This window comes from Chroicocephalus ridibundus, chromosome Z (assembly GCF_963924245.1).
Source record: "Chroicocephalus ridibundus chromosome Z, bChrRid1.1, whole genome shotgun sequence".
Taxonomy (NCBI): Eukaryota; Metazoa; Chordata; class Aves; order Charadriiformes; family Laridae; genus Chroicocephalus; species Chroicocephalus ridibundus.
Window position 1 is genome coordinate 51,385,853 of NC_086316.1, and position 14,121 is coordinate 51,399,973.

General features: G+C 37.2%; 1 protein-coding gene across 4 annotated transcripts in view; it reads right to left on the reverse strand.

Moving 5' to 3' along the window:
• CCDC171 (coiled-coil domain containing 171) overlaps positions 1 to 14,121 on the reverse strand; it is a 153,702-nt gene that overhangs the window by 17,066 nt on the left and 122,515 nt on the right. For all 4 annotated transcript variants that reach the window (XM_063320553.1, XM_063320554.1, XM_063320550.1 and 1 more), the window contains one exon: positions 8,280 to 8,432. In XM_063320553.1, the coding sequence (XP_063176623.1) occupies positions 8,280 to 8,432 (153 nt within the window). The remainder of the gene's footprint in view (positions 1 to 8,279; positions 8,433 to 14,121) is intronic.

Here is a 14,121-nt window from a genome sequence, read left to right on the forward strand (position 1 = left end):
TTCATGGTTTCCATTAAACTGCACAGCATGGACATTTGGAATTTCATGGCAACTGCGAAGTGAGAATGTAGATCTTGCTTTTCCAAAGCGCCGGTCTCTGCCGAGAGCTAACACCCACACACATTCGCTCACATTCCTTAGCCAATTCGTGTCATTAAAGAGACTTTGAGAACAGACAAAACAAAGTAAAAACAACCAACCAACCCAACCCCACTTATACCTCCTTCTTAAGCACTTGAAAGTAAAATACTACAAGTGGAAATGTAATATTTAAATGCAGTAAATGCATTGTGTCCATCTACAGTGTTTACAGCATTAACTCTGCAACTACACTGAAAACTTGAAGTATTGGAAACCACCTAATTACCCAAACATTTACCTCTCTGCAGGTGTAAATACACGGGCCTAATAAGCCTTCCCACTGTGAAAGCAGTTACTTAAATTATATTAAAATATTAAAAACTATTTAATGAGCTTTTTTACCCTAAAGTAAATTGAGTGTGTGCCTTAACCTGCTTCAGGCAAAGGAAGTTTCAAACATATTGGTTTTGAAACTAGCCATTATTTCCCATGTTGCAAAAATGGCAATTTTATTTCCCAACAGCAAATGAAACTGTCAGGAAAATTTAGATGCAATAAAATCGGGTGGTTAAACCAACATGCTGGATTTGGAATAAAACTGAGTTAAAGGAATTAAAATTAAGCATTATGTCAGTCAAACTTTATAAAAATTATTTGAAACGGGGGGGGGTAGGGTGGGGGGTGGTGCTGGGCTTTTTTTTTTTTTTGCAAAAGTTAGGTTTTGGACTTGGTGAAGTCCACCCATAACTACCCATTTTATGTCCATCAACAGTGTCACATTTGAAATTTGCGCAATGAAAAATATTTTGCATAAAATGTGTTGCTTCTGGCAACATTTCTGCCTAAATAAAAAGTTGTCAGGCAGTGTGTGACTTTAGTGGTACAGAGTTTTAAAATGGTGGCTTCAGTCCAAGGCTAGCTAATAACGGCTGACATGCACTGGAATCTTGAAGCCTAAATCAACATTGTTTTCACAGCTGTAATTAAGCCACCTAATCAGAAGCACATTTTGACGGGACAGTTTCTGGAAGCCAGACATTACAATTTCTTATGCCTGGAGCGCAGTGGCTCATGAGAGGTCCTCATTTAATTTCAGGTTTTAAATAAAAAAAAAAAAAAAAAAAAAAAAAGGCTGTAAAATGAAAAGACTATAAAAAAAGCAGTGTACGGCTGTTGAAATGAAGCAGGCCTATGTGTTCATGCCTTGACCAACCCTGCATCCCACCCTCCTTCGGCTCTCTGCCGAGTCCCCAGCTCTCAAGTGGCAGCTGCACACAGTGAGATTAAGGGCTTCTGCCAAAGTCAACAGATGAGCTGGTCTGAACTGGCTCTCTGTGTGTTCTGATTGTAAATTGTGCTGGTGATGATTAGAGAACTCTAACACAGGATGTCGACTCTTAAAACTGTCCAGAGAAAATAATTTTTATTTTTTTTTTAAGTTCAGGAAATTTTTTTAAACTTCTTTTGTGGCTTGGTACATAGTGTTGTGTCTATAACTTTCAGATGATTCAAACATGAATGCACACAAATTAAGTAACTATATTATTAAAAAAATCCACTGTTACTTGCTCACAGCAAGATCCTTCATTTGGGGACGTTTATGTATCAGTGTTGCTGCTGAATGCAATTCTCTGACTAGAACACTCCAGTAGTCCTGTGCTTCTACCACCTGCCAGTGGAAGATACCCCTAAAATTCAGACTATCAAGTATTTTTGTTGTAAGGCTATCACTTTAGGACATTGTCATACCTTAAAAGGGCTAAACTGTCTTGCTCTTTTTCTGGAGCATAGCTACATTACAAACTTTAACATAAACTTTCAACCCCAGAGGCCATTGTAAAACTATCAATATGAAGGCACCAGTCACTGGGGTCTGATTACATTTAGTTCTGCGTTTTAATTACATATGGATTCTATTAACTGAACCTTCTGCCTTATAGGCAACATTTTAATCAAATTACTATAATTTTCAAATATGTTACAATAGTCTGACAAGTTAAAAGTTCACATACCTAGAATATTGAGTATCAAAAAATTTTTGGATAGAAAAGGAAGTATTCTTTACAAAATAGCAAGTGTGTTGTTGGATTACTGTAACTGGTTTTGAACACCTTGCCCTAAGTTACATAATGTGATTTATAATATTGGTTTCATGTTATTATTTTTTTATTGGTACTATATAATAAGCAAATAATTTAAACGACATGATTTATACTGTTTGGTTACAACTACTACTTGTGTAAGCAATACCACATGACACGGTGAGCATTTGCACTAGGATACCCACATTCCTTGGCGAGGCAGTAAGGTTGGCAAGTGACGCCCAATTGCTTAAAATCAGGTAAGAAATGCAAATATTTCAGTAAAAAAATAGTTTCGGGAAGACATTACTGCTCTGTGGATTCAGCCTGATAGAGATTTCAAGCTAAGTAAATACTACAAATACAATTTTCTATTTTCACCTATACTGATATTTCCACACTTCCATGTCCATTTTCCACTCAGTAGTTGGGAAATTCTCCTTCTGAGTCTGTCTGATTTTTCTGTACTTACTATCACTTTAAGAATATTCATATGTTTCACAGTAAATAAACCACATACTGGTAATTGACAGTACTGAGCAAAAGTTAAAATTATCCGAATTCCCTCCCAAACTATTTCCAAGAAAACACTGCAAGACAGAGGGTAACAATAAAAATAACAAGTCTGATTATTTTTTGTAAGGCAAATTAAGAACTAGTGTGTCCAAATCTTTCACAAAACCAGTTCAATTCCAAATCTTTCAAAAAATCTTTTCAGTTCAACTGTGCATCAGGATAGCATGAAGTAGTGGAAAAGCCAAGCAGAGTTTTCGTCCAGGACCTATCTGCTTCTTGAAACATCTGGGAAGAATTCCCCCAGCTACATCAGTCATTCCATGTCCTAACACAAGAGATATGGCTCCAGCCCATGAAAGACGCTCTCTGACATTTAACATGACACCGATGAAGTGAGCGCCTTTCTCCTATGCAGCTAGTGAAAAGGCAAATAGGTTTTTTTTTTTATTTCTCTCCAGTTCTGTCCTCATATTTCTAATGTTCGAGATTGCATCCCTGTTAGATGCAGGTCTCGGCCTTGAAACACAGATGGAACTGGTGACAAGGAAACAAAGGGTATGGGGGAAAGACATGTAAAACCACTGCCCTGACCAGCCTGGCTAAGTAGGAAGAAACTGCCAGTGGTGTAGTTAACTGATAAGTTTACATTTTAAATATTTATTTTCTCTCTGGCCCCCATGAATGAGATTCAAGCAGATCATGAGAACTGAGAGCTGACTGCTTTGAATAGGAAGAAAAGCATACACTTTGCTTAATGCAGTTCTTCAACACAAAAATATGAAAGCATACGTCAATTACTAGCATCTCAACAATAAATATAGATTTTTCATGCATAAGATCATTCTACTTGCCTCTCTCACCTTATCAAAACCTACAATTTCTATATTTTCGGTACTTTAAGTGATATCGTTAGCCATTTTCAGACAAAGGACAGACACAGCCACAACCGTGGGGGAAAAAAAAGTAAGGATGATGCAAAGCCACATAAAGCAACGAGTGATTTCATTTTCAACCTCAGCTAGGAGAAGCATCCAAAATCAACAGTTGTTTTTGTGGTTAGTGAGAGAACTCTGCTGCTCTTACTGACCTTCACTACGCCCCTCTCACCCATCTCAAACTCACCTTCTCCCCCCTTCAGTTAAAGTTATTCTTTTGGGTTCCCAAATTTCCATTTCTCCAGTGTACACAAAGCCTTTCTCTCTCATTGTCTTTATAAATTACTGTATTTTCCCCTTCAGTTCCTACTCTCTATTGACTCTGAAGTGAAAGCAGAAAAAGAAAGGAATATCACCAGATCAGCTGCACATTAAGAATCAGAGGAACACCTGACTTCTTTTGTCTGCAAAAACTGATACCAGAATATTTTGAATTCTTAAAATTCTGACAGCAGTACTAACATCAGGCACAAAATCTCAGGGCTGAAAGCTCCAAAGACACTTCCTGGAGAAATTTTATAATGAATTGAGGTCTGTCAGTTCCTTATATGTGTCAGGTCATCCTGGAAAATACAGTGTCACTGCATCCACTCCCTACAACACTGTGCTTGTAGCAACAAACTCTTTGGCAGTACAGACAGACACCATGGATTCATGTGCTTGCCATGTGGCTAATATGATGCCACATGTTTCCCCACAGCACCCGCAAAGTAATTGCTTGTGACTATACTACTGCACAGTACAGCACTTAAAAGCTCTCAGTTCAAAGCCTACTTATTACTGCAACTCTGAATGAAAGTGCAAGTATAGTAATAAACTAATGTATCTGAAGAAGAAGTAAAATGGATCAAAGCACAGAATCCAGTACTGTTAAAGTAACTGGCAAGTGTTCATTTAATAGGAAACCATGAAGCACATCACAGTTTGTGATGTTTCTATTACTAGATGTTGCTGAACAAGAAATAGGCAGGAAAAAAGAAATACAAGAACATTTTAGCTGATATCTTCTCTGCTTGCATACAGATCATGTGTACTGTTAGTTACTACCCGTGAAGTACTTCCACTAAAAACACCTTCTAAGCACATTAAGCTTTCCTAAGGAAAATTGCAAGAAGGCATAAAGAAAGAGATGTGTAAAGGGAAAGAATACAGTTTCTTAAATTTCATGGAGAAAATGGCAGTGCCGGTCCAGTACTGACCTTCAGTGCTCAGTGAAAATAATTCTCCATCTTATTTCATGCTAGAGGTTGACTGCTGGCTTCTCTGCTCCTCCTCTGGTAACCTAGATCCTTATAGCCAAGACTGCGTATGGCCACATCAATGACATCTTGTTAGCTGAACTCTTATTATTATTAGCTCTACCAATTACAGATATGACCCTTAATGTGGGCATGCAGCAAGTTATGGAGGACAGAATTGTGACTGTGGTACTTGCACTTCAGAAAAAGTAGATTTTTTTTAAAACAAGGAAATGTACAGAAGTGAAATTGTTATGGTTGCAAAGAAAGACTATTACAAAATGTTAATGGTTTGATAACAGAAATAGAAGAAAAAGACATTTAGAAATGTAATGGAAACTTCAGAAGCATTTGGTAAAGAAAAAAAAAACAACAACAAAACCAGGAGAAATTAAAAAGAAAAAAGAACAACAAACCAAAACAGAAAAGAAATACAGGAATAGAGAACAATAGGAAAAAAAAAAAGGAAGGTTTAGGTAGAAAACCAATAATTTGCATTTCAGCCATACTGAATTTTAAAGAGACTCAAGAATGAAAAATGCACAGGGCCTTTCTCTGCACAGAGGAAGAACCATCAGAGACAAGTACGACAGACAGATAGCTGGACACTAATGAAGAGTACAGAGACATTCTGCTATTGACTCCCCTTCACCCCACATAATAATTCTCTTCTCTGTTTGCAGTGTTTCCAGTATTCATCTCATCTCTGTCCATCATAATCATATCCCTTCCTGTTCCTCTCTGTTGGCATTAGCATGAGCACACATAGCAACCTCAGAATCTAAACACTATTGATGAGAAGGAAAATGGTTGGACTAGAAGCAGACGAGGATGGAGACGTCAATTCAGAGTCTTAGATAAAAGACTCACTTTTATCTAAGTGTCAGAATCACTTGATGTTGCCTTATGGCATCAATTTTCTTTTTACAATTATCAGCAAAACCCACAGCAACAGAAAAGGAAAAAAGTGGTGTGAGTAGAAAGAAAGGCGATGTAGTTAGCAAATTTCAGTACAAAAAGGTCAGTTAGGAAAGCAATACCTTCTGAACGCGGAAAAGATCTATACTGATGAACGTCCCAAACTCGGATGCAATGGACAGTTGGGAGGACAAGAACCTTATGCATATATGCATATAAGCATACAAGACATCAAGAGCCAGCCACATATAGTGAGATAAAACCCAATCTTACAAGGTCCACACATGGTATACACCTGAAAGACACTTCAAAAATGTGTTTCAGTACTGAGCAATAAGTTACTGTTCTAGGAACACAAGCATACATCGTATGAAGACCTGCAATTAATACAGTCCAGGTGCCGTGTTTGTCTCCTACATGAAATGTTTTGCCTGAAATGTTACTAGAACCGGATATGTGATTGAACACAGTGGATTGCAACAAACAAAGTGTGTACAATTCTGAAACCAAATAGATGCTCAAGAAAAGTCATTACTCCCTTTCATTTAAAATAATAAAGAAAAAAAAACCTGTTCTACTTTTTTAATACAGATAGAATCTTAGTGCAAAACTTATTCCTCAAAATCAGAACGGAACAGTATCGGATGAAACTTTAAAATGTAAGTAAGTCATTTGGAAAGCTGTGATGCCTGAAGTTATCAAAAGTTATGCTTGATACAACTTCTGCTCATATTAGGGGCAAGCTTTACAAAAAACCCAAATACTACAAAATATACCATAAACACTCATATGTTTTTCATGGAAACTTGAGAATCTACCGTTCTGAATTTTTTGCCTTTACATTAAAATTTTAAAACACCTTCTATTAATGCTTATGCTTAGGTTCAAATTAAACTGCATCTAAAGGAGGAAGAACTATTCTTCTCCCCAGAGGGTTGTACAGAAGGGCCAACTAAATCCTACTACAATGCAAAAAAGTATCATCTTTACACTCATACTGTAGACAAATGCAAATTACTTAAAAAGCACTGCATTTAATCACAGGCATTGGAGAACAAGCTGTTGGTTTTCATTGTAACATATCAAGCCACTGCAGAGCCCTTCATAGACAGGACTAGCATTATCTTTGCTAAAAGCTCTCTCAATCCAAGTGAAAGCAAACCTCACTGCAGCAAGTTTGGCAGACTTCCCAATCCTTAGTACACAAGTGGTCATCTTGATTTAAACAACAAAAACAATCATAACAGGCAAAGGAGCAACCCAATTACACTGGGCACAGGCTCACCAGGACACATGTAAACCTACTAAAAACAAAAAGGAAGCCTGGCTGGAGTAGAAAAGAAGCAATTTCAGTGAAGGAATTTCATTTAGTTTCTTAGAAAGGATGTGCAGTCACAAATAAAACAAAGCTTTCATTCAACAATTACCATCTCAAGATCTTAAAACTGAAATTCAGCACCAATTAATGTATTTTCTATTTGTGCTAATTTCCCATTGTGCTAATCCAATTTAGAAACAGGATAAGAAATTAATGTAATTCTGTTGGAAACAACCAAAGCCACAGCCACAGCCTTTGAATATACATTTGCCAATGTGTTTATGTCATTTGCATTAGTGATGGCTCTCTTCTTACAGATTTTCTGTTTCAAAAAGACAGACAAACAATTCACATTTTATTTATGGTCCTTTGCTTCACAAGAATAAAAGAAGACAAAGGACAAAGGAGAGGAGAACAAAAAAACCCTCCAAACTCCAAAGCTTTCTCCTTTATCCTATGCAGAAAAGTAAAGAAAGAGGGAAAAGAAATACATCAAGTGTATGCAAGTTGCACAGCTTACACAGTCTCATTCTGGACATACTTGGCTACATATTTATGACAGTTTATGTGTCCGGCCTCCTGCCTATGTGACACAAGTACGTCTGCATTCAGTAATCCCCCTAGAGAGAGATCTCAGATCTGAAGAATCGCCTTATTAGCCTTAGACAAGTCCAAGTATCTTTGTGGGCAACAACATTTTAGACAAAAAATGATTTCTGAGATTGGATTTTAATGTTGAAACTTTAGTGAGAAGTATTATTCATAACCACAATTGTCTAAAAAAAAAATAAAAATCATGTCTCCTAATAAACATTTTCTTTACATGTACAGTTAATAACATTCTGGTTTAACATGGTGCTGTATCTTTACATGGTTAAATTCTTCTGGTTCTACTGTTTACTGTACTGCCAAAGGCAAAGAAATCACAACGTATACTTCTCCAGCAACAGCAGCAATGAACAGGTCCTTGTAGAAGATACAATAGTAAAATTAATCCTTGTGTTAACATTTACCACCCCCTTTCTCCTCTAAAAAAGTCTCAGAAGGTTTCTGTTGACGCTAGTTTTACTGTTCTATTATGTTTATAATGAAATATAATTGTATTTCCCTACAGAAACTATGCAGTATGAAGGGAGATGGTGGCTACGACACCGCATCCAAATGACAAAAATTACTTGAAAAGCAGACTTACCAATTGCACGCTCTCACTTTCATGAAGACAAGCTGTTTGGAGCTTGGACTTTAGGGCTGCAGTGTGAAGCTGATGAGATGCTGTTTCTCTCACTAACATGTCAATTCTGGAACTTGCAAGTTGGTAGACATCCATAAAACTTTTAATCATGCCCTTTAAAAAGTAAAATAAATTATCAGTTCCAAGCAGGCTATATTTAAATGCCAAATAGCATACATCCAAATTCATTACAGAAGACCTAACTTCTATTAATCAAAGAAATCAAACAAAGGTTGGATTTCAGTCTCAGGACTTAAACACTAAAAAGGTCTAACATGGGATTTTTTATTCCTTCTAAATTCTTAAGTATTAATAGCACTGAAGAAAAGCAAATTATTGTGCACCCTAATTAGAAGGTGTTTTGATGAGCTGTTTTCAAACATCCAGTACAGCACTGAGCAGCTGATACTATTTTTTTGTTGTATTTAAATGCAAAACTCAGTGCAAGTTCAATTTCTGTTTACAAAGAATCGCTACACAGTTTCAGGTAAATGTTCATACTTTCAAAATGAGTCGAGTTACTAATCCTCCCACTCCACGTTAAAAAAAAAAATTAATTTGGCAGAAACAAAAGATACACCATAAACCTAGAGATCTCTGAAAGTAAATAATCTGATTACAATATAGCTGGGAAAATATAATTGTTTTCAGGTATATAGCGGAAGAATGTCCCAACCGTGTAATATTGATCAGACCGATAATAAAGTTAGCAGCAAGAGAGTACAAATGATTTGGCAGCACTGGCAACTTTGTATCTACCCTAAATAGTATAACACTGTTGAGATTATTGGTCTTCTATACAAGTGGTTAATCACATTTTGTAAGTTACAGTTTTCCCTTCTGAAATGACCTGTAGTGAGTTTCTACTGTAAGAACACACTACAGATAATATGAAATTGGCCTTTTGAATGTAAGTCTGTGGTATAGGCAAAAATAAACTTACTATCAGAAACAGGCATTCACAAAGACTTTTACTGCTTTCCTTTCTTTGTTCTCAAACACACTACTGCTTTTCAGAATAAAAGTTAACATAGCTGAAACCAAACAAGTTATTTCATTGTCAAATGTGCAAATTGACACCATTGCATCTTTTCTCATCAGAAGGAATATCCAAAATGTTTTACATACTATGGTGCTAGTCCTAAACGTGTATTCACATAGCTCTCTTAAGTCTGCCACCGTCAGCTCTGATCCTGCTTTTAAAATTTTTCATCCACATTCAACGTGACTGAAATGCTGCAGCTCTTCACAAACAATACCAAGCAAGAACGTGGATATATCTCACACCCCATATAAAACTGCCTGAGAGTCTTCATATGGCAACTGCCCACATGTTAAAAATTAGACATATGTTGAAATACGTCTATGGACTGGGCCTGTGACTCATAAACAAGGATTATACCAATGCGTCATAACAAGCTGTGTCTCAAATCTCACAGAAAAAAACCTTATGTGTTCCTTTGATTACTTCCCACATGATATTTAACGGTATCACTGAACTCGAATGCACAGGGACGATTCCTTACCTTCTTCCTTTTACCTCTGGCTACCACAAAGCTAGTGAAGCCACTAACCTATACAGCTTCATCCTGCATCTCCAGAGTCACTCTAAGTCCATGCAGTTACCTGAAACAGCAGTTTCCAATTCCTTGCTGCTCAATTCAGCTATTCCATTTGCTTTCTTTTTTAATGAGTTAAAAAATTTTCAATCTAAGAAAAATGTATTCATTGACAAGCTTTCATAGTCTGACATGGCAAATATGTTTTCTAAGACATCTAGATTTTTTTTGTAGTCCAGAAGGAAGCAATTTCTCAGCTACTAACGATTCATTACCGAGGCAGAAAATAGCATTTATGCACCCATTGGTACACACTCTTTCCAGCATATCCTAACTCCCTAGCAAAGAGTCAGGGTCGGTTTAGATTTCTCTCATTCAGGACCAGGTTAGGGAAAACAATATTTTTTGGTCTTCCAGTGGGTGACATGGAATCCTTGATAATGAGTGTGCCGAACTCATTTATTTTATTTTAATTTATTTTAAATGCCATCTGGAGGAAGCCGATTACTTCAGGTTTTCAGATGTGCCATTGGAAGGCATTCATTTACACAGGATTTTACGTAACTCATGTCAGTCACAGATTGAGTCACAGATCTCTTTTCCACAATACAAAAGTTCCACATATTAGAAAGCTTGATACACAGGAAATGGGCATAGAACCTGGTCACTTGCATGTTATAAGATCTGTCACATAATGATTAAATGTATCTCTAAAGGAGTTCAGAACTTTAATTTAGATCCTGATTTGCTCATTACAGATACAAATATATCTGCAGCTCTGGAAACTGTTCCATGATCAACAGTCTGTTGACACAATTTCAGAGAAGGCACATCTAGTTCTGCAGAATTTTTTTCCTCTCCTGCTAATAAGGAGTATTTTCTTTTGTTTTTAAGTACACATAGCAATAAGATTCTTCAGCAACCCTCCTGATACATTTTTATAGCATAAAATTTGTCATTCATACACATTTGCAGGATCTGCATTTAAGCGAGCACTTCTGATTTTGATGTGTTGATAATACTGTGACATGGAAACTGGGAAGAGAACATAAAACAATTAAAATCTGTCTTCTGTTACAAATAAAAATGTTTTAGAAATACACACCAGAAAATGACTTCTGTTCAGAAAGGCCGGATGTAATGATCCCCGAACATTATAGGAACCTATATTGCAACTCAGGGTGCTTTAAGACTTAAAGCCTTTCCAGACAGATGAGTACTATAGGAAAGTTAGTGGGGAGAAGACTTAACCAAGAAGGCCTCAGCAATAGTAGGGCTGAAGAATACTAATTTTAAACACTACTGGTTCTAGGTGTCCCTACTTGAGCAGCAGGCTTGGACAGATGACCTCCAGAGGTCCCTTCCAACCTCAACCAGTCTGTAATTCAGTGAATACAAAGCCTTCCTAAGGATGGAACACGATGAAAGTTAAAAATTATTGAAATTTACATAGAACTGTCAATTTTAAGAGCAGAGATTGTAACGAATTACTCTGCGTTAATCAAAGAAAAAGAATTAATCAGACAGCTGAATGGTTTTTTCATTGACCTCTTCCCTTTTATTCCATACAATGCCTTATTTTAGAAAGGATTTCACTATTATCTGAAGTTCTACATCATGTGCTGCTGATATGGCAGAAGCAAATTATAATGGTAGGAGTGTTTTCAATGTCAAAAGCATCTTCAGTGTGAGAGGAGACCCTTGCTCCAACACAAAGGCAAGACAAAGGCAGCTTCATGAAAACAGATACATGACTTTCCCGATAATTGGCTACAACTCACAGGATAAATATACATTCATAAGGTTGGCCTAGAGAAAGGATGCTTTTAGCTGAAGGTGCTGGACTAGGTGCAAAATTTGCAAAAGTGCTCAAGTCCCATTTTCAATATACCTTTCAGTGGACAAGTTATTTTAAGCCTAAGTACTTTTAAGGATCTTTTTTTACAGTTATTTATACATTTACAACAGTATCCCCATCTAGAAAATCCCTATGAGCACTTTAACTATCTTTGAATTCAAAGCAAATCAGAAAATTTTGTAAAATTAAGATAAGTGCCATTCACATGATAAAGGAATAAAGTGTTTCAGATTTCAGATCCTTATTTGTTCAAAAAAATGGGACTCTGAAGATTCTGAGCATTGCACATCTGACCATTTTGCCTGCCTGCCCAGCTTGTAAAAACAAGGCCAGAAGACAGGAGCATTGCAAAACCATGTATGTGCATAGCCATCTACCAATGCTCCCATAGCCTGAATATACATAGATAAGCACTTAAATAGATAAAAAAGAACATATATAAAATTGAACAAAAATTAAACATATTTTGTTTTAAGTGAAATTAACAGATGAGGTTTATTTCAAAGCAGCCATAAGGAAGAAGGTCCTTATGACCTGTTCAAAGATGTCTCATCTTTAATACAAGGGTATGCATAAAAATTTCTGGCCTAAGCTACGAATTGGTGATGCTGAGAAACCTGAATTGAAAATAAAAATGAGACAAACTAATTTGATGCTGTTTATAAACTACAAACCATGTCAACTGCAAAGAAGACGAGCAAAACTTAAGCTGTGCTTTCTTTCTCCAGATTAATCTTAAAAGGACTTAGAACATTTAACATTAAATTCCTCCAGAGGACATGTAAAAACAATCTTTTCTAATATTCCCTCTGTGTACTTCTGAATAACCAATCACTTTCTTGTTCTGTACACCATTTCTAGAACCAGTAATTTTAAGGTGTTCAGTGCTGTAGATGCTTTAAAACAGCTTTTGCATGTATTACTGGCTATAAATTTAAAGACTGGGAGACTCCATTCTTCAGGAGTGCTTTATTTAAAGTGAAAAATGACTAATACTGACAAATCACATAACAGTCTTTAATGAATATGAAACATAAAAAGAAAATAAACGTTTTTAAAAATGAATTTATAGAATTCAAAGGTTACTCAAACTTCACCTGTTCTCAATTCAGTTATAGTAAAAACATATGACAAGAAATATACAGCTCAGTATATGCAAATTAGCAGAAGACCTCTCATTGAAGTTTTAATGCATTTATTATACATTATAAAAATGGCATTTTTAATTCCAAATTAAAACACTGTAGATGTTGTCTCCCTTGCCCTCAGTGCATGGCTAATGAGAACAAACACAGTTCAAAATAATTTTTATTTCAATTATGAATTGCAAGTAATTGTGAATGGAAGTTTCCATTTAAAATTTTAGACTATTCTGAAGTTACAAATAAAATACCAAGTGACTAAGAATCAGTTTCTTTATTTTTATCATAGAATCATAGAATCTTCATGGTTGGAAAGGACTTTGAGATCATCGAGACCAACCATACACACAGCCAAAAAAACCAAACCAAAACAAAAAAAAACCAAAAAACCCACAAACAAACAACCTACAATCTCTGCCAGTAGAGCATGCCCTGAAGTGCCACATCTACATGTTTCTTAAACACCTCTAGGGATGGTGACTCAAGCACCTCCCTGGGCAGGCTGTTCCAGTGCCTGACCACTCTTTCAGTAAAGTAATTCTTCCTAATATCTAATCTAAACCTCCCCTGCCACAACTTCAGACCATTTCCTCTCGTCCTGTCATTATTTACTAGGGAGAAGAGGCCAACACCCACCTCTCTCCAACCTCCTTTCAGGGAGCTGTAGAGGGCAATGAGGTCTCCCCTCAGCCTCCTCTTCTCCAAGCTAAACATGCCCAGCTCCCTCAGCCTCTCCTCATATGACCTGGTCTCCAGACCCCTCCCCAGCCTGGTAGCTCTCCTCTGGACACGCTCCAGCACTTCAATGTCCCTCTTGTACAGAGGGGCCCAGAACTGAACACAGTACTCGAGGTGAGGCCTCACCAGTGCCGAGTACAGAGGCACAGTCACTTCCCTGCTCCTGCTGGCCACGCTATTCCTGAGACAAGCCAGAATGCTGCTGGCCTTCTTGGCCACCTGGGCACACTGCTGGCTCATGTTAAGCTGGCCGTCCACCAGCACCCCCAGGTCCTTTTCTGCTGGGCAGCTTTCCAGCCACTCTGCCCCAAGCCTGTAGCGTTGCTTGAGGTTGTTGTGACCGAAATGCAGGACCCGGCACTTGGCCTTATACAGTTGGCCTTGGCCCATCGATCCAGCCTGTCCCGGTCCCTGTGTAGAGCCTTCCCACCCTCAAGCAGATCAACACTGCCACCTAGTTTGGTGTCATCTGCAAACTTACTGAGGGTGCACTCAATCCCCTCATC